At 26.5% G+C, this 23,337-nt stretch overlaps 1 protein-coding gene across 3 annotated transcripts; it reads left to right on the top strand.

Moving 5' to 3' along the window:
• Positions 1-1,253: 1,253 nt before the first annotated feature.
• Positions 1,254-22,597, top strand: LOC145834835 (D-galactoside-specific lectin-like). Of its 3 annotated transcripts, XM_082942347.1 has the most exons (6): positions 18,153-18,557; positions 18,789-19,066; positions 19,336-19,450; positions 21,148-21,341; positions 21,584-21,686; positions 22,091-22,597. In XM_082942347.1, exons 2-6 carry the CDS (start codon positions 19,024-19,026, stop codon positions 22,287-22,289), a joined length of 654 nt encoding a protein of 217 aa, XP_082798473.1. In that variant the 5' UTR covers positions 18,153-18,557; positions 18,789-19,023; the 3' UTR covers positions 22,290-22,597. The 3 variants fall into 3 exon arrangements, with proteins under 3 accessions (XP_082798475.1, XP_082798474.1, XP_082798473.1); XM_082942349.1 differs by lacking the exons at positions 18,153-18,557; positions 19,336-19,450; positions 21,148-21,341; positions 21,584-21,686; positions 22,091-22,597 and adding exons at positions 1,254-1,341; positions 7,174-7,294; positions 10,775-10,965; positions 12,310-12,419 and having other exon boundaries at positions 18,789-18,975; XM_082942348.1 differs by lacking the exons at positions 18,153-18,557; positions 18,789-19,066; positions 19,336-19,450; ... (1 more) ...; positions 21,584-21,686; positions 22,091-22,597 and adding exons at positions 1,254-1,341; positions 7,174-7,294; positions 10,775-10,965; positions 12,310-12,452.
• The last annotated feature ends 740 nt before the right edge of the window (positions 22,598-23,337 follow it).

Genomic DNA, 23,337 nt, shown 5'->3' with positions numbered 1-23,337 from the left:
CGAGAGAGCTTTAGACGTAACAGCCGAGAGAGAAAGAGAAAAAGTTTTGAACAGAAAAAAAGTAAATCTAGTATCTTTACGTACTTCTTACGTACTTATTTTAGCTTCTTGGTTTCAGTTGAAACCTAATTTTGTTGTCAGATTACTTCAAAATCTTTCAGTTGCGTTATAAATGAAATTTTGTTTTAGATAAACTTTGATATTAGATAGGATTACTGTGTAAAAACGTCAACAAATTGACTTTAATTTTGTTGTAATGTGAATGTATGTGCTAGTTTGAAGTTTTTTTATTGTTTAATTATTTGTAAACTAAATTAAGTTTAAGTTATTAACAAATACGTACTAAGTTTAATATTATTTAGTTTGCGTTCAAGTGGGAGTAAAAGCTTTGCAATAAAGAATAAAAAGTTTCACTATATTTTAATATGAAGATTTTCTTCACTTTAAACAAAACTCTGGCTTTGTTTAATTGATAAAATGTACTGTGATGTTTATTGGCGTTTAAACAAGGCTTAAGGTGTTTGTTTTATACTAACTTTGTAGTTGATTTTAAGAATGTTTTTGAAATAAGTTTCTTTTTATATATAAATAAAATAGAGCTCATGTTTGTTCGCTCAGTTTAAGCAGCTTAAACTAAAAAAAAATAAAATGTTACAACAATCAAGCATTAACCGCAGTAAATAAATTTTGAAATTTGCATTACTCTTCATCATCAGACGACGTTACAATCACCTCAGGCACTAATCGAACTTCGGTTGACGACTGTGACGTAACAGCTCGGTAAAAACCGGCAGTTCAGTCCCGCATGAGCGATTTTCACAAGTCGTAGTAAAGCTTGTGACGTAATAAACAAGTTGTCGGTTTGTTTTTGGTTCGGGGATTAACCTAGTGGTAGCTGACTTGGCAGCTGGGTTTTATAAAAGTATAGCAGGTTCACTTATATAAAAAAAACACACTTTTTGAATATTTTTTTAAATTTAAATAAAATATATTTATTTATGAGAAAGTATTAAAGTTTATTATTGTGTTTATTAGCATAACAGTAGTTTAACGTTTTGTTTTAGTAAAAACGTTAAGCAAATAAGTTAAGAGTTTATATTTATGAATAACAATTTAAATCGGAAACCATTTTTTAAGTTATAAAACCCTTTTCTGTTTACACTTCAGTTTGAAAACCAACCTGATTTTTCTAAAAGTGCACTTAGAAAAGGCATTTGCAAAAATAAACTTTATTTTCACACAGAAGTCAACAGTTAGATTTTATGATAATGATGTTTATGGAACACACCTTTCTGTTTGCCTTCGTTTTGATAGCCAGGCTCACTTTGACCAACTCGAGAGGTGAGTTGTTTTAGTTTTTGTTATGTATATATATATATATATGTATATATAATTTATTGAAATGGCGATTTTAAAAATTCTGGTACATATGTTTCATAAAGCTTTAATTTTCATAAGGTTTTTTATTTTGAATTTAACTGGCTGATGATTAAAGCTTTATGAAAAATTAAAGCTTTATGAAACATATGTACCAGAATTTTTAAATCGCCATTTCAATAAATTATTTAAAAGCCCTTCAAGTGAGCTCAGTAGAAGGTGTTTAAGTTTGAACATTAACCTTATTTTATATATATATATATATATATATATTATAAACATATTAGTTATATATACATATAAACAAATTTCAACCTGTGATATGATTTTGTAGTCATGTGAAAAACTATTGCAATAATATTGCATGAAAAAGATAAGACTGAAAACATGGTAAATAATAACTTCAAGGCTAATTACACAACATGTTTTTAAACTGATAACAAAATTAATTAATTATTTGTTGTTCTTTTTACATAACTTTTTGATATCTTAAAACACGTTTCAAACAGTTTTCATGTCTTGAATCATTTTAATAAAATCAAAATTCTTGTTCAGTTTAAACCACAGGTTGTTACAACTGAAATTAAAACATGGTTGCATATAATTACTCTTGTTTATAATTTGAATACAAGACACAAATAAAAAATAAAGAAATGGTTTCTTTTTCAACTATCTGAGTTCTCTTTTAAGCTAGTTTAAATTTGAAGCTGTGCTTAATGCAAAAACCAAAATTGATGTGATAAAATACTTAAGACAATTACGCACTTCAAATAGTTACTTATTTCGTCGAATAAAAACGAATTTGCCAAATTAATACTATTTATCCTACAGCAAAATGCCAAAATTTAACCACATTCCAATGTGATATAATTTCTTTCCAATTAGAACTAATTATCCTTAAAGTTTCCTATTTATACTATTTAGTGTAAAACACACCCATTGACCACATTAAACGTCCAATGTTGAATTTTTTTCGTTTTGAAGTATTTTAATGCCACTGTAGGCCGTCATTCATGGAACAATTTGTTTATTAATACACAACTAACACTACTATGTTTTTTTAAAGTTCCAATTTGTACAACTTTGCACTGTTTCATAACACTTTTACGTTAAAAAAAAAGTTTTGATCATAAACTTTTTGTGACGTTTTTTTGTGCTTACTATTTTTCCTTAGTTGAGGCATGCTTTTATAATGACGAGTTTAATTTTAGTACCCTATATATTACTTTTTAGTGACATCATATGAATATTTTTTTATACGGCCTGTTGTTCAAGTTTATTTTGAGAACTTGTTATTCATAGGTAAAATCATGATAAAACTATTGAAATGGTTTAACAAAAGTTAACATAAATTAACTGGTAATACAGTGTTTACTATCTTATAATCATTATACTATATTATTAAATTTACTAGACATAATAATAAGTCATCTTACCTAGATTTTTGTAAGCATAATTTTTTAGTTCTTAACAAAAAGAAACAACCAAATTGTCAAAATGTTACAAATTAAATTTTTATTAAAGCCGCTTAATCCATTACATCAAATTAAAAATAAATCACACTCCAGATACAATTAGTTTTCAACTAAAACTAATTATCAACAAAGTTTCTTTTTTATATCAATTAGCATACAACACAAATTTTACTAATTGTTTATTTGTTTTCCACAGTAGTACGACGTAATTCTATAAAACAACATTTGTTATACACAGAGAACACTTCATTGGTCTTTTTTTTTAATGTGCTTTTAATAGTAATGATATTTTAAACTCTAAGAAATATTTCTTATTGTTTTTAGTTTATGAAAGGATGTTTTGATTAAACATTTATGTGACGTCATTTTTACACTTACTTAATTTTATTCTAAGATGCATCTATTGATGTTAAATTTATTTTTAGTACCCTATACAAAAGTTTTATTTTAAAGGGAAAAATTTTTTTAATACTTTAGTGTACTGCTTTATGTTCGAACTTATTTGAAGAACTTGATAATTTAAGCTAAACTGTTAAACATAGAAAACTGTTTAAACATTTTAACAAAAGTTAAAAGAAAAAAAAAGAGTTTGTGTATATAGACAAAGCTATATATACTACTATAAGATGCTACTAATGAACACTAATCAACACTAATTATATTCTTATTACAACTGATTAAATTAAATGAGTTTGCTAAATTGACAAAAAGATTCCAAAATGCTTAATGGCCAATTAAGTAAAACTTATTGGATAAGTACAAAATAGATAAATACTATTTAAACTAGTAATGCTTAACTACAAACTTTCTATTCAGTAGCTGCTGTGTTCAGAATGTGTACTTCAGCGAAAGACAATTGTAAAAATAAGTTATTAGAGTGTATAAATACATAATTTGAACTTAATTATAAAATATTAATTTTAAAAGTTTCACTATGGAAGTTTCCTTGCCACAGATCATCAATATACTAAAAAGATTACATACAACAACTAGTTGTACAAATAGGGTTATAATTCAACATGTTTCTATTTAAAACAAAGTAAATTTCTAGGAAAGTTTTGCAACAAATGAAACACAAATGCAACAATAACACAATAAAAATAATTATACAAGTAAAATAAAAACAAAATTAAATTAAAAAAAATGCAAGCACGAACGTAATTTACTTATAAAATTAATAGTTTCTAATAAAAATTTTCTTTGTGCAAATACACTTAAGGTATTTAAGCCATATAAGCTATCATTTACCAGAATAAGAAACAACCAACTTGTCAAAATTATACAACTTCAATTATTATGAAATAGAGTTATCTCACTACAACAAGTAAAAATTTGATTACATTCCATCATGACATATTTTGTTTCTGATTGAAAATAATTATCCACAAAATTTCCTATTTATACTGTTTAGTATAAAACACACCCATTTACCACATTAAACGTTAATTTTCGATTTGTTTGTTTTGAAATATTTTAGTGCCACTGTAGAAGGCCGTCATTCAACAACCTGTTTGTTAATACATAAATAAACACTTTTTTAGTTTCTTTCGTTTTTCTTCAATGTCTTTTTAATGGTTTAGATATTTTAAACTTTTTTAGTATATCTACGTCCAGAAAAAAAGTTTTGATTAAAAATTTTGTGACGTCATATTTTACTTAAAATTTTATAATTATGGGTACACACCTTTTAACGCTATGTGTTTTTTTAGTACCCTAAAATAGTTTTTTGTGATATATAGTAAATATTTAGATATACGGCTTTTATTTATACTTGTTATGAGAACATTAAATTTTCACCTATTAACGTAAAAAATTGTTGAAATAGTTTTATAACGTTTTATAAATATTGTTAAACTTCTACTAAGCAACGCAGTAAGCTGAAGCTTTTGATATCGTTTTGTAAAAAAAGCAAAATAAATGAACAGTGATCAAAGCAGATTTTATTGCAAAAAAAGAAGGAAAAAAAAGTTAACCAATACAAATATCAAAATCTGACAATGAAATATTGGCTACTTCGTTGTTATGACAACAAAACCACCACAGAATTATCATAAAAATTGCATAATTGAACCATAAAACCCAAAAACAAGCACAAATTATTAGTTTGAGTAAAACATTTGTCCTCTGATGAAAGGCAAATAATATGCCATGTTTTACAAGCATTCTTTTGTCAGATACCGGCACTCATATTTGTACTTCAATAAAAATCTCGCAAAGTGGACAAATTATTGTTTACTAAATCGGTTCTTCAATAACCGGATAGTAAAGGAAAAACACAACAAAGAATTTGTATTGTCTGCATTGTGTTTGCCGGTCCCTTTATTGTGGTACTTCACTATCTTAGTCTTTGTTGTTTTTAAGGTAGTTAAGTTTATTTGAACATAACTTGTTTTTGAACAAACATGGTCTATGCTTTGTATACTTTTCAAAGTTTATACATTAAGCATAAATTTTTAACTATTATTTATCTTGCTTAAAATTATCATTATCGGCCATTATTGTTGAAATTTGCAAAATAAAATTCATAAAATGCAATAGATAGGCTAAAATATAAAAGAAGTTTGTCTTTGGGTCAAGTTACTGTACACTTCAATTAAAAAAAGCAATCAAAAACGTGAGTACAATATTTTATGGATTATTAGTTGATGTATTTAACTTTAAAAACAGTATACTTGATATTTAGGTTTAGGCTTGTTTAATACTTTTAATCTTCTCAATTATTGTTTGCCACAGAAGTCAAAAATTACCAAAAGAATGCTTTGTAATACTTTGAGTTTAGTTTTTCACCAAGTCATTAAAACTTTAGCAAGCAGAAAATCAACACCCTTTTAGATTAATGATGCATAACTAAAATTCAACAACAAATTTAAATGTAAATTTTAAAATTAGCTTGCCAAAACGTGTTATCTAAATGTGTCCAAGCGTTAATCACTTTCCAATAATCCTATACCGCCGGTATTAAAAATGATATATTAAAAAATAATTTTACTGTTTTACGACTCTATGTATCTTCCGTTTTAAAAACTGTGTTGCGGTCTTGAAATGCGGCCGACAATCATATAGTACACCCAACAATTTTTTGCGGCCGTCATTTGCGGCGAAGCAAATATAGTTTATTGTCTGTGTGTCAAAACTTCCGAACTTTTAATAAACTAACGTATTAAGGATGACAGCGCGTCAAAATTAGCACCCATTGGAACGCAGTTTTAAAAGTTGCGAATTAAACTTGTAGTAATTCCATAAAAGCTTGTCTAGATTTTTGAAACGTGCTAATCACTTTAAAATAATTTTATGACACTTTTAAGAAATTACATTTATTGAAAAATTTAAAATATTTTATTAGTTTTTTGCTATTCCCAAGTTTTTCTTTTCCCCACAAAAAAGACCACAGTGAAGCACTTAAAAAGTGAAGTTTTAAACATTTGCTGCCAAAACGGCTTAAAAATCGATTTTGTTTATTCAATTGCTTGTTAATTCCCACGTGTATACATGAAGTCACTCATGCGTGACGAATTACTTTCTCATTGTGTAATGTGCGAATTTGTAAGTTGGCTTGCTGAATATTGTTTATTGGTGATAAAACTTATTTTGCTTGATTCGAGCGTGAAATACACATACTTATCATATTTCTATCTAAAAATTGTTTTGCAAGGAACGAGTTTATCATAAATAACATGTTATTCTTAGACAATATCGAACTTTTTATAATATAAAGTTCTAAAGATGATATCTGTGACAATCTAAATTTAATGTAGTAAATATATTTTACCGAAACTTTAACTGTTATTAAAATACAACTATTTAAGTTCTACAAAAATCTTTAAATAAACAATTTTAAAGTTTTGAAACAAAAATAAAAGCTTCATTTGTGAGCATACCTACTACAAGTATTTTGTTTTAAATATTAAACAAACAAAAATATCTTGATGATTTGTAAAATAATTAAATAAATGAACGACTTTCACACAAGCTAGCTTTTAAAGCTCTATAAAACCACAAATGTATGTAGTTTAAGCTATATTAACACTTCCAAGTAAAATTGATTAGATAGTTATAAGTTGTGAATTTAGTTTTAGTTTGGTCATTTAACTTGTATACAATAAAGTATAACAGTACATATGTTTCAAACAAACAGTAAACATGTTTTTTGTGTAACTTTTATCTTAATGTTAAGCACAGTTCGAGCTACATCTGAGGATTACAAACAATATGTTATATCAGCAAATTATCTAATCTTAATGTTTACTATATATAAATAGATATATGCACATAAGTACTTCTCTGAAATAACATAACTAATTAAACTAACACTTATCACTAGGAGGCGTATTTTTCAGCAAGACGACGTGCGACAATGACGTCATGAGGTTGAGATGTCACGACCACAGATTTTCAAGATTGTTCATCTCAAACGTGTTCTACGGAAGGAGAAACCCTAACAAGTTTGTTTGACTTTTACACACAGAAAATATTTTTTTATTAATTATCACTTTAAACATTACTTAAAACTTTGCTATTGAAAAAATTTACTTGAGCTTTAAATTTATATTAGTTCAATATAAACGTCTTTTACTTAAGGATATAACTAAAAAAATGTTTTGTTTTCTAATTAAGCGTTTATCATTTCACAAGTAATTACTCTTAAAGTAGTATTTCAGAAATTATGCAATGATAGAAAATATACTTGGGCTTAAAACAAAACGTTAGTTAGCTCAGTTTAAGTATACTATATAGTAAGTAGTATCCGATCAAATAATTCAAAGTCTTTTGATAATAAAACTCTTATTTGTTTTGATGCCTTAAATGTGATATAGTAGGTGTGAACTTCCTTGTCTAAAAATCAATTATAATAAATACGTAGAGATTAGCTTTATCAGATGAACAATTGTTTGTATTTGTAAGAATTAAACTTTAATCTTAAACAAGTTGTTTGTTTACTTTGTTTTGTACGTTTCAATTCCATGAGAATTCTTTTCATACTTTAGGTTACATTAAAAAAACATAACTTTGGTAAAGATAAAAGTATTTTTGTAAATAATGTTTTTTTTAATAATTTAGTTTAAAAGTTTTAAACAGATTTTTATTTACTTCTAAAATTTCTAACGTGATTTAATGAGTGTGAAAGTCTTTATCGAAATATTATGTATATTGAAATCATAAAGATTAGTTTTATCAGATATAGCTGTTTGTTTTTTAAGCATAACATCTTAATCTTGAACAAATAGTTTGTTTATTGTACAGTTTTACTTGCATTAAGTATTAATTTTTCATCTTACAAATGTTCATTGAAAATATACATTTTTTTAACTTTTTATTGCTAAAAATAATTGTACTTGCAACAAAATTTTAGTTAATTCAGTTTAAACAAAAATTTTAATAATTAAGTTAAAAAGTTCTTGACAAAAATGTTTATTTACATATCTAATCTTTTTTCTTCATAATAGGTGTAAAAGACCTTATCTGAACATCATACGCATTAACATCATAAAGATTATTTTTATCTGATAAATACTTATTTTTGATGCAAATCATGAAACTTTAATCCAATAAGATAGCTAAGCATTGTACATTGACTAACGATGGCACATTGTGTTGTTTTTGAAGTGTGTGTGTTTTTTAACATCTTGTGACTTTTAAATACGTAAATTTGATAAATTTTGCATCAATTCTAAAATTATTTTAAGTAATGTAGAGGTAAGAAATGAAAAAACTTTAAAAGGTTTTCAAAAAAAAAAAAAAGATATATTAAATTTATATATAGGCTTATTTGTTTCATAAACATGCTGTAATTAAATAATCAACATCAGATACCAAGTTATAAGTCACCTTAAACTGGTTTCGAAAAGATTTAAATTGTAAAATGTCATGAAAAATTTGTAAGCTCTTTTTAAGAAGATTTCCGCTTGTTAAATAATGTCAAGCACCTTAAATAGACGCTAATAACAATTTTTGTACCTGTGAAAAATAATACAAAATGTGGGTGGTCTTTGTACAAAACGCTGCCTTTTTACGAGCAATTCTTAAGCATAAAGAAAAATAGAGCAAGAAAAATTGCATTGTGTCTTTTGTGCTGTAAATAAGTTTCGCACGAGAATACAACATAAGGTCAAATGGCGGTCACAAATTAATTCACATTTATAAACTGTCTTTCAACAACAGCAGCTGGTTAAAGTGGTGAAATTTTGCTTTTTTCAGTTTTAAGAAAGCGTAACAATCAGAATTCCTTGTAGTGTGATTTTCGGATGCTTTTATTTTATTCACGTTAAAAGTTACTTTCAAGTTTACAAAAGCGGTTTTACTTAGCCATTATTCTGAATCACTTTCAAGTTTAAATCTATTTTTCAAAATTTTATTCACTTAATTTAAAAAAAAGTTAATAAAAATTCCAATGTTTACTTTATATTTTTATGCTTGCATCGTTTTCAGCTCTAAAAAGGCATAGCATTAATGTTTCCTTGTTGTGTAAAAAGTTATCGGAAGCTTTGTAACATTCACATTAAATTACTTTTAAGTTTGAATGTCTTTATGTTGTTGTTACTCAAAACTGCTTTCATGTTCAAATCTATTTTCGATAATTTGGTTCAATGAAACTTCAAAGCTTTAGAAAATGAGCACATACATTATTTCCAATATTTACTTTATATTACAAAACAAAGACATTGTAAACTGTTATTTTATAGAACAAAAAAAGTTTAATATTTGTTTTTAAGACTTTGTAAATGGACATAAGGAACTTTATATATCGAGTTGTACATAAAGTTAAAAATTGAAACAACTAAGTATAAAGTGAACAGCTACATAAACATATACTTAAATAACTATCTCATAAGCTAAGAAAACAAAGAAACTTACGGCTTTATGACTTTAATTTAAAAAAAAATAATCAAAAACTACAAAGTTATTTATCACAGGTGTGTAGACAAAAACACTATGTAAAAATATTTTCTCTTATATATAGTTTTTGTTTTAGATAGATTAACTTCTAGTTAAGTAAAAAAAAATCAAAACTTAGTCAAAATAGGCACATATGTTCTTATGGAATAAAATATGTAAAATTTAAGAAGGCAAACTATAGTTAAACAAAATGTTATAAAACTTTTACTAAAATTTAGTTAAAAAACCAAACAACTTTTTAATTAACTACACTATAGATGTTTAATGTTTTTATTATAAAAACAGGTGTACAGTCTTACCAACAACAAATTACCACATACGTTCTCATGAGTTATAAAGTCTAAAATTAAAGTGGACAACTTTTATGTAAACAAATATTGAAAAATATACTAAAATTATGCACACATGATAACTTAATTGAGAAAACTATCAAGGTTGAAATTGTTTTTTTTCATAAAAAAACAGGTGTACAATTTCATTTTCATAAAAATTAAATAATTTATTGAAAATGGTCACATGTGTTCACACAAATTATAAACTTTAAAACTAAATAAAACATTTTTATTTATAAACAAAATATGTTATACCTAGAAATAAAGTAAAAAAAAAACCTTAACTGAGATAAATATCGAAGCTTAAACCTTATTGTTTCTCAATAATAACAGGTGTTCTAATGGAAAGAGTAAACCATTACAAAACAGTCTCAAAACTTAAGAAAAGACAACAAGTTTTTTTATGCCAACATAAGATACTAAGAAACTACTGAAAATTGTCACAGGAGTATAAAGAAATATATTATTAAAAAGAACAAATTTTGTGTAGTCGAAATATTATAAAATTTAATAAACTTAAGTAGTAAACCCCTATTATGTAATTTATTAAGGCTTAAATTTAAATGTTTTTCAAATACCGTTGGTCTGATAAAATGGAAGCATTTAATTCACAACTAATATATAAAAAAAAGTATCTTACATTAAGAAAATTGAAAAAAAATACTATAAAAATTCTAAACTTAATTTCTAATGAAGGTGTTCCGACGGAAAACGGAGCTCTTTGGTGCCTCCTGGCGGCTGCCACTCCTCCAAAGCGATGGACAAAGTTGCGAGGAACTGTCACGGAAGGTTCCAGTGCCGGCTGAAGGTGTCAGGGCAGTATTTCGGGGACAGCTGCCCGCAAACATCCAAGTACTTGCACGTGGTGTACATGTGCATACACATCAGTTAGTTTGTTTTAAAAAGTTTTTAAAGGGTTTAACAAAATATAAATAAAACGATAATAACAACTAAGTAAGTAGAACGTGAATAAGACATGTAAATGTTGTAATAAACGAAAGATCGTTTTAAAGTTCTTATTAAAAAGTTAAAACAAACTATTTAATGGTTTTTAACCAGATTCTGTTAAAAATGAGTTTTTATATAATTACTGTTGAAAATAGAAAAATGCATATTTTATAATTTAAACTAATAAAAGTTTAATGTTTTTAAAAAAAAACATTCTGAACAAATATATAAGCAAATATCTTTTTAAAGTTTAATAATAAAAATTAAAGTAAGCTACTTGTATACTTGTTTCGATAAAACTTTTAATAACTTAACTGAGATAAATTCTTTTCAAGTAAATTTTAAAATTTAAGTATACCTACTTACAACAATCGTAATTTTCAAAAATTAATCTGATTAACATGCACTGTTTAACATGTAACTAATGTAAGTGATATTTTATACATGTTGTAATTTTGACAGCCTAACAATGTTTAGTTCCATGTTAAGCTTATAATTTTGTACTTAACACAAAATAAATACACTGGTTATGGGTTTATAACTTTTTTTTAAATATAATGATATTTATCAATACACTTAAAGTACCTAAATAACAATTGATTAACTTTCGAAAGTACTTATCAAATTATTAAAATACTGATAGTTGATACTTTTGTAATTTTCAACTTACCATTGTATTGTGTTGGTAAAATCAAATTTATAAATATGTTTTTTGAACTTACCATAAATCTTTATCTACCTTTATTTCAGATAGTATGGTTATTAGTTTAAAATATACAAGTTTTCAACTTCTCTTTTTTAGCAAGTAATTTTAAAATTTACTCAGCATATTTACAAGTGCTTATTACACTATATTGCATGTGAAAAAACACACACTTGTAAAACTTTTATTGTTTACTCAGTCTCAAATTAACTCTGTAAATTTAATTAAAATTTTATAAGCGGTACTTAGAGTTTATAGGTATTTAATAGCATAAAAGTACATAAAACTTTATAGTTTTCATTATCATAAAAAAATTTTTATTTTGTTTGCTTTTAAAATAATTCTAAACGGTTTTAAACTTTTGCGAGTTAAATATTTGTATTTATGACATTAGTTTATTATTTCATCATCGTAAGAACGTCTACATAATTGTTAAATTAAAATATAATTACATAAATTTATATTTAACTTAAAGTGTTTATTTTCTTTTAAATTCATGCCTTGTATATTTATATTATTATCTATAAACTTTTATTTTCATTAATACAGGTTGCTCATAATATACATTGTATAATTGCAGGATATTTTACGAGGAAAATAGGTTGTCAGGAAGATACCTTAAACCTTAATTGTCCGAGGCACACCAAAATATTTCTCGGGTACACATTTTTCGGCAGAAAACATAAAAACGTGTTAGTTTGAACAAGTTTTGTTTCTTAATTTTTTAGTTATTGAAATAAATAGTTATCTTAAATGTACAATGCACGATTTTTTCTAAAGCATTAGAATTTAAACCATTGTTTATCATATTTTATCAAGTTACTCAACTTATACAGGCTTGACTTAATTTTAAGCTGTGCTTTTTTTATAAAATTGTACATTCTTTTACTTTATATAAAAAATCAATTAACTCACGTTTTTTTTTTAAAGTTCAGTTTATTTTGTTTTTAAACTTGTAGATCAAATTATTTACTGCAAATATCACGTCTACAAACATGTAATTAATGTAATCACGTCACATTCTGACGTATTATTTCTGATTAAATGCAAAAAGTGGGTTTGAATTGTTCCAGACATAATTGGGGAAGTTTCAACAAGATTGTTTTTGATTAAATGAACCTATGAACTCAAAAAAAACAATTTTCGAAAAACATTACTCGGAATTATTTAGAAACTTGTCTAACTTACTATGAATTGTTTGTCTAAAAGACAAATTTTAACTTAAGAAAACAACTTTTTGTCAATTACTTATTTAGCTTATATCAAATTCTTATTTTTTCTTGACTATCTATGACAGTTAATAATAACAATATTAAAAACATCTTAACTTAATTCCTATGAAAACTGTATACACGTATACATGTATATTATATATATAAGTTAAATATGAAAATAACGAACTTAAAACAAGTGTCTTAAGCATAATTTATATACGCATATATAAATATAAACTTTATGCAAAACCTAAATCGAAAAGAAAAACAGTAAATTGTGTTTCCATTACCAATCCTCAGCTGTTTAAACAGTAAATTAATACTTAGTAATCTAACTATTTTACACATATGTAGTAAGTACGGTATACTATCAAAATCCACCCGCGTTCAAAATCCACCCGATCAAAATCCACCCGCATTCAAAATCCACCCGATCAAAATCCACCCGGTTCAAAATCCACCCGATCAAAATCCACCCGGGTCAAAATCCACCCGATCAAAATCCACCCGAGTCAAAATCTACCCGATCAAAATCAACCCGAGTCAAAATCCACCCGATCAAAATCAACCCGGTTCAAAATCCACCCGATCAAAATCCACCCGATCAAAATCCACCCGAGTTAAAATCCACCCGATTAAAATCCACCCGGTTCAAAATCCACCCGATCAAAATCAACCCGACTCTAAATCCACCCGTTTCAAAATCCACCCCATCAAAATCCACCCGATCAAAATCCATCCGGTTCAAAATCCACCCGATCAAAATCCACCCGGTTCAAAATCCACCCGATCAAAATCAACCCAACTTTAAATCCATCCGTTTCAAAATCCACCCGATCAAAATCCACCCGATCAAAATCCACCCGGTTCAAAATCCACCCGATCAAAATCCACCCGGTTCAAAATCCACCCGATCAAAATCCACCCGTTTCAAAATCCACCCGATCAAAATCCACCCGATCAAAATCCACCCGGTTTAAAATCCACCCGGTTCAAAATCAACCCGAGTCAAAATCCTACCGACACAAAATCAACCAAAGTCAAAATCCAACCGAATCGAAACAAGCACCTTGTTTATTTATTTCTTTTTAAATCAAGTATCATTTAAACAAATCTCACCACTCTAAATTACCAATCTTAAACAAGTTTTATTTAAAAAACACTTATAAAATCTTGTATTTTTGTCCCTTATAAATTGATTTAAGAATATAAAAACTGTACTACAGATTGAACTTATTTTGTGAGGTATTTTGAGTTGTTATTTGGTATTTTTGCTTATTATAAGGAATTTTTGACAAAAATATTTTTGTTTTTTTGATTACTGAATATAGTTTTGAATAGCTACAGCCGGCAAGCAGCTTTTAAAGAAACTGTTGTTTTTGATATAAGTATAACTATAAGAGCTAATAAAAGTTTAACAACGTCAGGATAAATAAATTAAAGTTTTACTATACAAATATGACTATGTTAAAACTTTTAGAAAACTAAAGGATGTGCCAGAAAAAATAATCTTGTATTATCTAAATCACAATTACACGACAATCAATTATAATTTACTGTTTCTAGGTATAAAATTTAATAATTTAGAACTTTTAAGTAATTTTTAAACAAATACGTCACACGATATAATTTTTATAAAAACTGAGTATTACAAGTGAAAGCTACCATTTATACTACAAATTAATCCATTTAATTTAGGGGTCAGCAAACTGCGGCCCTCGAAGTGTAAATATGTGGCCCTCGAGCATGTAAATTTGGTCAACTAAACAAAACAAAATTTAAATTGAAATTTTCAAAAAAGAAAAATAAATTATAATAGTTTGTTTTTAAGTTTCTGAATATCATTTAAAAATCATTTATTATGCTTAAGCCTTAGATGTGAAAAAAGACAGATATTAAATCTAGAAGTTTTTCTTTAAAGTTTAGACTTTACTTTTCCTTTTAAACAACAAAAGCTTACGTACTTGGATAAATTACTTATATAATATTGCAAAGTTTTTTTAATTGGCAATTTTACATGTTTTTAACTTTTAAAAACACGGTGACTGGGTTGAAGTAACTGTTGTACTTTTTTTGTTTCAAAAAGTTGCAACCCGAAAAACTTTAGATAGATTATTAAGGTATTTAAAGGTTTTAAAAGAAAAACTTACACTGTTTAAAATGAAAGTATTAATATTTGTTTATATTCTAACTAGTTTAACAAAATCACTAAAATTTTAAATACGTGATATGCTGTGCATTAAATAAAAAAAGATTTTTTTTAACTGCTAAAAAGAAAATACAAATAAAATAATAGAAATTGATTATAAAAAGTGTACATAATGATCTACACCTGTTTTTAATGATCTACAACTTGTAAATAATGATAGAAATAATAATATGACACAAGTTTTTAAAAAAAATAGTTTTCGACTTTAGAAAAAAATATACATTTTAAATATGCCAGGCCTGATCCCTTTAAGTAGATAAACGTGACTAAAACAGATTAAAAACAAAAATTGAATAAAACAACGGCTCGCGGAAAAAATTGAAACATGAAATTTTGCCCGAGATAAACAATTGTCTGCCGACTCTGATTAAATCCAACTGCATCTTCGTTACTTTTAATTACAAAAAAGTAAAAGGCAAACGTTTAAAATTCATTTAGTTTGTGTTTTTTTTAATATAATTTTTTTTATGTGAAAGGTCTTAACAAGATATTTATCTATAAAAGTTCTCTTTGTTAAGAAAAGGTCACTAATTTACTTTAGATAGTTACCTTTAGTGTATTGCCATTTAAAGATTTTTTAATATTAACTTTAAATAAAATATTTAATAATTTTCGGTTTTATTTGTTAGACAAAATTTTCACGCTTTTAAAGTTAATTTGTCTACTAAACAATTTGTTATAACAATAGTTGTCTTTACCGTTTAAATTCGTTATAACCACGATAAAATTTTGTTTAATTTTAATATTGTTTCATTTTTAATTAAATTACTTAAAATTTCTTAAGTTTTAACAAATGGACTTTTTTTATATGAAGATTATATTTAAAAAAAATAGTGGTAAATAATAACATTTCCATTTCTATGAATTAAAAAATATCAATTAACAATATAATATTGAACAGTAAATAATAATTTATCTTACTTAATTACAATTTCTATGCAACTTTATATTTATAAAAAAACATAAAACGTTTACAACTAATTAATTAAAAACATGCAGTTATAGCTTTTAACTTAAATTATCGGAAATTAATTCAAGAAAATTTATCGCATGTAAATTAAAAGTTTTAGATTAGAAAATTTTAAATTTAAAATTTAAACGTTAACCAAAAGAGATTAAATTTTATAATACCACTCAATTAATCACTTTCAAAACTGGCCTTAACCTATTAATAAAATTAATAATACGATTGTTTAAGTTGATACAGTCTGGTACAAAAATTCATAAAAATAACTTATACTTGAATTTAAACTCTCTTGTCTGAAATACATACTTTTTTTAATGAACCTATGTAAAAATAGAACTTTTTAATAATAAATTAAAAATGTTATAAGTTTTTTTTTCGTAATATTTGTTATAAATATAGTGTCATTTCTAAAAAACTCAACTTATTTGTTTACTACTACAATTCTAAAGTATATAATTTCCTTAGCTCAAGTCTAACTACTAACTTTTTTAGTTGCAATTTACAAGCTATTTGAGCAAACTCAATGAATTGTAGAGTCGATATTTGTTTTATGTAAAGGACTTTAAAATTCATAGAAAAATGTTTAGCTTTTTAATTTGTTCTATTAGTTAAAAACTAGCAAATTAAGTTGTTATCTAATTAAAAATAACTTATAACTTCAGTTACTTTAGACGAAACAATTTTTAGTTTTTTCAAAAATAGATGGTTTATAAAAAAAACATTTAATAAAATAAAATTCAATTAACTTAAACACTTTGAATAAACGATAAAAGCAGCTAAAATTATTGTATAAATTAAAAAAAATAACTAAAAAATATTTGTAACAAAAATTAGATAGAAAACAATAAAATTGTTTTAAAACAGTTATTGATTTCTTACATATTCCTCATTTATATTTTTAGTAAATTAGTTTTCGTATTTTTATATTAAAATTTATGTTCTGTTTTTAAAAGTTACTAATAAAAGAAACGTCAATAAATTGTTTACTAAACGAAAAATAAAAGCGCACAAAATATTTGGTCCTAAGTCCTCTTGCACGAACATACCTTAAAGTTATCGAGTCGCACACCAAAAATATCTTGTAACGTCTTTTCCACGTCGAAAACAATAATGTTTAAAATATAATTAATAGGTGATAGTTTTTCCAAATTTAACAAGGGATTTTTATTTTATTATCACGTAGCAATTTTATATTATTCTTTATCTCTATTTTATTTTTTATAAACACTGTTAGTTGAAATTTTTTATATAATAAAGTATTGTATGTAATACTATTTTGAAATTAAGTAAAGCACAAAACACAAAACTTTTTACATCAAAAAAAAAAGCTCAAAAATTTTAGATTAATATTTTAATTTTCATTTTGTAACATTTAATTAACATTTTCCATAAATTTACATTATTTTGTATTTGATTTTTGTAATTTTCTTTAGCTTAATAAATGTTATTAAAGATTCTTCTAATTTATAAACTTCTATAGTTTTGATATTTTAATTTACTATGAGTTATCCTTAGTAAATATTTTTATTTGATTATGATTGACTTTGGGAAATTAAATTAGAAGGAAGTTTAAATGGATTGAAACTGAGCGTAATTCTTTTTTTTTTTTTTTTAACTTCTTTTTATAAAAGTAACATCAACACTACTAACATTAATAAATTATAAACATTTTAATTACTTGTAAAGCTACTATGAATTTTTTTTTTAATGCTGTTTAATTATATTGTTTAACTTATTTTTTTAATTATTTTATTAAATAAATTAAAATTTCTTTCTTTATAAATACTTACTCTTTTTTATACCAATAGTTGTTTAAACATATAACTTTATTCAATATTACAAAATTCTATTAGAAATTAATTCTTATTTCGAAAAAAAATGAACTCGGGTTGATTTTGATCGGGTGGATTTTGAACCGGGTGGATTTTGAACCGGGTGGATTTTGACTCGGGTTGATTTTGATCGGGTTGATTTTGATCGGGTTGATTTTAATCGGGTGGATTTTGAACCGGGTTGATTTTGATCGGGTGGATTTTGAACCGGTCTGATTTTGAACGGGTGGATTTTGAACCGGGTGGATTTTGACTCGGGTTGATTTTGATCGGGTTGATTTTAATCGGGTGGATTTTGAACCGGGTTGATTTTGATCGGGTGGATTTTGAACCGGGTTGATTTTGAACGGGTGGATTTTGACTCGGGTGGATTTTGACTCAGATGGATTTTGATCGGGTGGATTTTGACCCGGGTGGATTTTGATCGGGTGGATTTTGAACCAGGTAGATTTTGATCGGGTGGATTTTGACCCGGGTGGATTTTGATCGGGTGGATTTTGACTCGGGTGGATTTTGATCGGATGGATTTTGATCGGGTGGATTTTGATCGGGTGGATTTTGATCGCGGGTGGATTTTGATTGCGGGTGGATTTTGAACGTGTCCCAGTAAGTACTTACATTAAAGTTAGGCTAATTCAATATAATTTGAAATGTATTTAGTACTAATTTTATAATTATTTCTACTTAAATTATGTTTTTTTAATAACCTAATCAATTTTAAAAAGGAACTTAAATTGTTTCTTACTATGTTAGCAAATCTTATGCAAAACTGTATTTACTTATTTTACAGCTTTACTGAAAACCAACTTTCTTAAACTAAATAGATCTCATTTTCAGTTGCGATGACGACATATTCGAGAGCATCCCTAGAATCTCGCTCAACAATCCCCTTCTAAGAAACTCTCATGGAGGGGCAAACTACGTTATAGGGAAGCCCCTAGCAAGAAACAAACCACTCAATGGGAGGTGCAGGGCGAACGACGCTTACGAAAACGCGGCTTTTATTTGCAACGAGCGCAAGTCGTGCCAGCTGAAAGTTTCAAATCTGACGTCATGTGACCCGTGCCCGCTCATGCGGAAACAACTGGAATTGCTGTACACGTGCGTCTACTACAGTTAGTTTTTATTTGAATTATATGTTTGGAATGTATTTTTATATTTTGGTTTTAGGTATGACACTCTTTTTGTACTCTATTAAATGTTTTTTTTATTGTTAAATCTTTACAAAAATATAAGTAAATTTTAATTATAACTATTCAAATATTCATAAAAAAATTCTAAAGTTTATTTTTTTACTGTTAAAATTATTGAAAAAAAAAACAAATGTTAGTATAACAGTAATTAAAGTACTATCTAATTTACAAACTTTGTAAACAATTTTAAGACGGAATGAGGAAAAGAACAGCTTGTGATGGTCAACTGTTAACATTAAAATGTTCAAGTAGATATGAAAGTATTCTCGTTAATAATGCTTTTTATGGAAGAAAAAACGAAAACAAGTTTGTTGTATAACTCTAAAAATGTTAAAATTAGAACAAAAGTATTCTAGTATCTACAAATGAATACAATTCAAAAGTTTCAATATTAAAAATATGGAAATGAATAAACTAAATGGTGATTCTATGCACACTAAACTACTAGGTTTAAACTTTTTTTTACCATACTATAGTAATCAAAATATTTCTTTTTCGGGTTCTTAGTAGTTGGTTAATAATAAAAATGAATGGAACATTTAGATGTAATGTAAAAAATTCTAAAAACAGTTATAAAGTGGCATATACATGTATATATATGTATATATATATATATATATAATATATATATCTTAGGACATTGCAAAGTTTTTGTTCGGACAATTTAAATAAAGTTTCACAGTAAATTAGTAGAACAAATGTGCTTTAAAAACTTTTAAAACTGAAATAATTTCGGTGATTGAAATAACAACGATTTAAACATCTGTTGCAGTACTATTGATAGTTTTGTTTAACAAAGCACACACAAATTGGATCTAATATTAAGTGTTTAAGGAAGCTTTAAAAGATTAGCTGTTGTGTTTACTTTGAAGTGTTTGATAAGTAGTTTGCAACAAAAGAGTTTCTGTTTCAAATCAAATTGTAAACAATTTGCACAGCTTTGTTCGGATTAACTCACTAAAGCCTTTGATCTTAAATCGCCGAACCTTTAAGATATTTTGTATATATATTGCTAGCTAAGTTTTACTTAAAATATTACAGTTGCCGGTTATTTGCCGTAAGCTTATTTAGTTGTCAGACTTAATTTGTTTTAAAATATTTCACTGCTTTTGTACATAACCAATTTTATTAACTTTTTGTTCGATTAAGTTTTTATTTAGTTTCTTAATAGTAGAAATTCGACATCTAGATAAAAATTAATGTGTTTACTTCAAACCTTTAGTTATAAATGTACTTTTTTTAAGGGTTTTCGAAAAAGTAAATATAAAATATCGTTAATCTATCAAACTTGAAACGGATAAAACAAAAACAATGTGACCACGTGTATTTGTTTAGTTTACGATTAAAAATTCTAAAATGTTAAAAGTTGGAACTATGTAGTAAAATTAAATTTACCTTAATAGGAATATAAGGCGGCCACAAACTTTCGGTAGACTGAGACCCTGGTTTTGCTCTTGACGAAGTTCGTCAGTCAGCCGCAAACGAAAAACTTGCAGGCGTCAATCTCAAACTGGTTTATCATTTATTGATTTTAGGTTGACAACTGCAGGTTTTTCAGTTGCAGCTGAATGACGAGTTTTTACAAAACGAAACCCAAGTTTCAGTCAACAAAATGTTGTGGTTTGATGATCGAATTGGTATTATTAGACCTTTATATTTAATTAAACTTCCCTTAGGCATACAATAACCTAGGTTAAGTTTTTGTCTACTTTAACTTATGTTTTCTTTAATCTCTTTACTATACGTACACTTTAATGTTTTCATAGGTTAATATAATAACAGGGGTTAATACTTTTAATTTTTATAGTGTTTTGATAGCTGTTTATTGAAATGACTTGATAAAGTTAGCTTTTAGAACAATTACTAAACTTATGACTTCTCAGAGTTTACTCATTAAAACAACAACTACTTTTTTTTAATAATTCATTAAATTCATGCTTTTCTAATGAAACATACAAAGTATGAAAATTGCACAATTTTACATAAAAATCTCTCTTTTTCAGGTGCTTTTTAGGAAAACGACCATATTTTCTGCGCGGGAACTGCAGCTGGTCTGGCGCCACTTTTTTGGCGCGAACAAAGTGCAACTGGAACAACGAATGTCAGATGAAAGTGGGGACTTACCCGGACTTCCACTTCGACCCGTGTCACTCCGTCAGCAAGTACATGACAGTGGAGTATTCGTGCGTGAAGTCTAGTTAGTGTGACGTCATAATACATATATGTGATACGTCATCAAAAACCTGATTCATAGATAGCAACAGTATAGTTTTCTCTGAGGACCAAAAACTAATTATAAATAAAAAAAATAAAACGAAACCACATACTTCTTTACGTATTTCCAAATATTCCATATATGCACTTTTATGTTTTATAGTTATAATGGAAATAAAAAATATACGTTTTATGACATAATACTTAACTTATAAATTTTTCTAGGAGCAGTAAATATATGCGAAGGGCAAAGTCAGTGGCTCAGATGTCCAATTAACAAAAACCTGAGGATACTGAGTACCATGTTTGGAAGAACTGATCAACTAATGTTTGTTTGCGTTAACATCTATATTTTTAAAAAAATCTCTTAAAGTTTTCGGACATTTTTTTTTTGTTTTTGTATAAATCGTTATTCCAATTTAAACTTTTTACTTTTAAAAGTTTTCTTTTATTCTTATTTACTTAACTTTAAAACCTTTTTTAAAATAGCTGCAATAATATAATGCTGCTATTGTCAACCAACCACTAAAGTTTGCACAATTAAACATAATATTATTTCTTAATCTTACCATGTTAGTCTTAGTGTTACTTTTTAAAGGCTAAGAAACAATTAGATAGTTTTCATTAACCGTAAACATAATATTTTCTCTCATTTTATTTTTATTATCAACCTTTTTTAAAATCTTTATATGTTTTAGTGTAACGTTTATAAAATAACGTTTTCTCTCGCAGTTGCCGGACGCCACCAAAACAAAACTCCACCACTCAAGGGCAACAGAAAGCTTACTGCAGGTCGCCGTTCTCGTGGAAGGTGGTTTCCCTACAGTGCAACCACAGGAACGCGTGTTTGTTGTACGCCAACACCAACTTCTTCGGTGACCCGTGCCCGACATTAAGCAAGTATTTATCACTTACTTACAACTGCGTGTGAGGAGTAAAAGTTGGAGAAAGTAAGGAATGTTGTTATTTTTGGAGGAACAAATGAAAATGTTGGAAGGGTTATCGTCGGTGGTTAGACATTAACAGAGTAATTGACATTTGATTAGTAAGTCTGCTTTAAAAATGCTAGCTATTGGTTTTAAAGATGGGTAACTTTTTGTTCATTTCCAAGTTGTTTGTCTATATATTGCTAACTTAAGGCAAACACTGAATGCCTAAAGTAATAAGATTCTAATTTTTGCGTTTTATATTCTAAGTTTTTAGTGACTTTCTACAACAAAAACTAAATATACAAAACAAATCGAGTTATTTTCTAGAAATTTGCGTATAATGGATTAGTTATAAACTACTTTTTTTTGTTATTTAATTAAGTTTTACTTTACGTTGTTTGTAAAAATCTTTCGATTTACTTTTGACAGTTAATTGGTTTGTAAACCTAATTTTACTCAAATTAAAGTAATCTATTTATAAACACATGATATTGTAAGTAAAAAGTCAAAATTTTTTGTTATGTTAATTAAAACATTGTTGCTATAATATTTGTAACTAACTGCCCCATTTTTATCTTATTGTATAGTTTTTAGTAGTCTAAAACATTTGGAAACAATACTATATCCGTTTTTTTTAAGTCTTTTCAGATGTTTTATTTAGATTCCTTTTCTATACTTTTTAATTAATTTATACTTATGTAGATACCTTATAGTTTGTTTTTCGTTACCTCTTTTCGTTTTATTAGTTTATTAAGTCGATTATTGCTGCTTGAATATGATTAAGTTTTTTTGTTTTAGTCAATTTTGTAAAGTGGTTAAATTTCAGTTGTTATTTTTTTATTCAAAATAAATAAAACACACCTTTGTCTGGCACAAAAAAAAAGTGTTCTAGACATAAAAAATAATTTTCTAAATATATTTTTATTTTTATATGTATTCGATACTAATATTTTGCAAATACTTTATTGACTTTAAGGTTATTAAATAGTAAAAAACATAACAGTCTAGCTGGTTATTAAAATGTAATAGATAGTATAGTCTAGGTTTTAG

Source organism: Thalia democratica, chromosome 4 (assembly GCF_965202585.1).
Source record: "Thalia democratica chromosome 4, ktThaDemo2.hap1.1, whole genome shotgun sequence".
Lineage (NCBI taxonomy): Eukaryota > Metazoa > Chordata > Thaliacea > Salpida > Salpidae > Thalia > Thalia democratica.
This window is presented reverse-complemented; position numbering and strand designations above follow the sequence as displayed.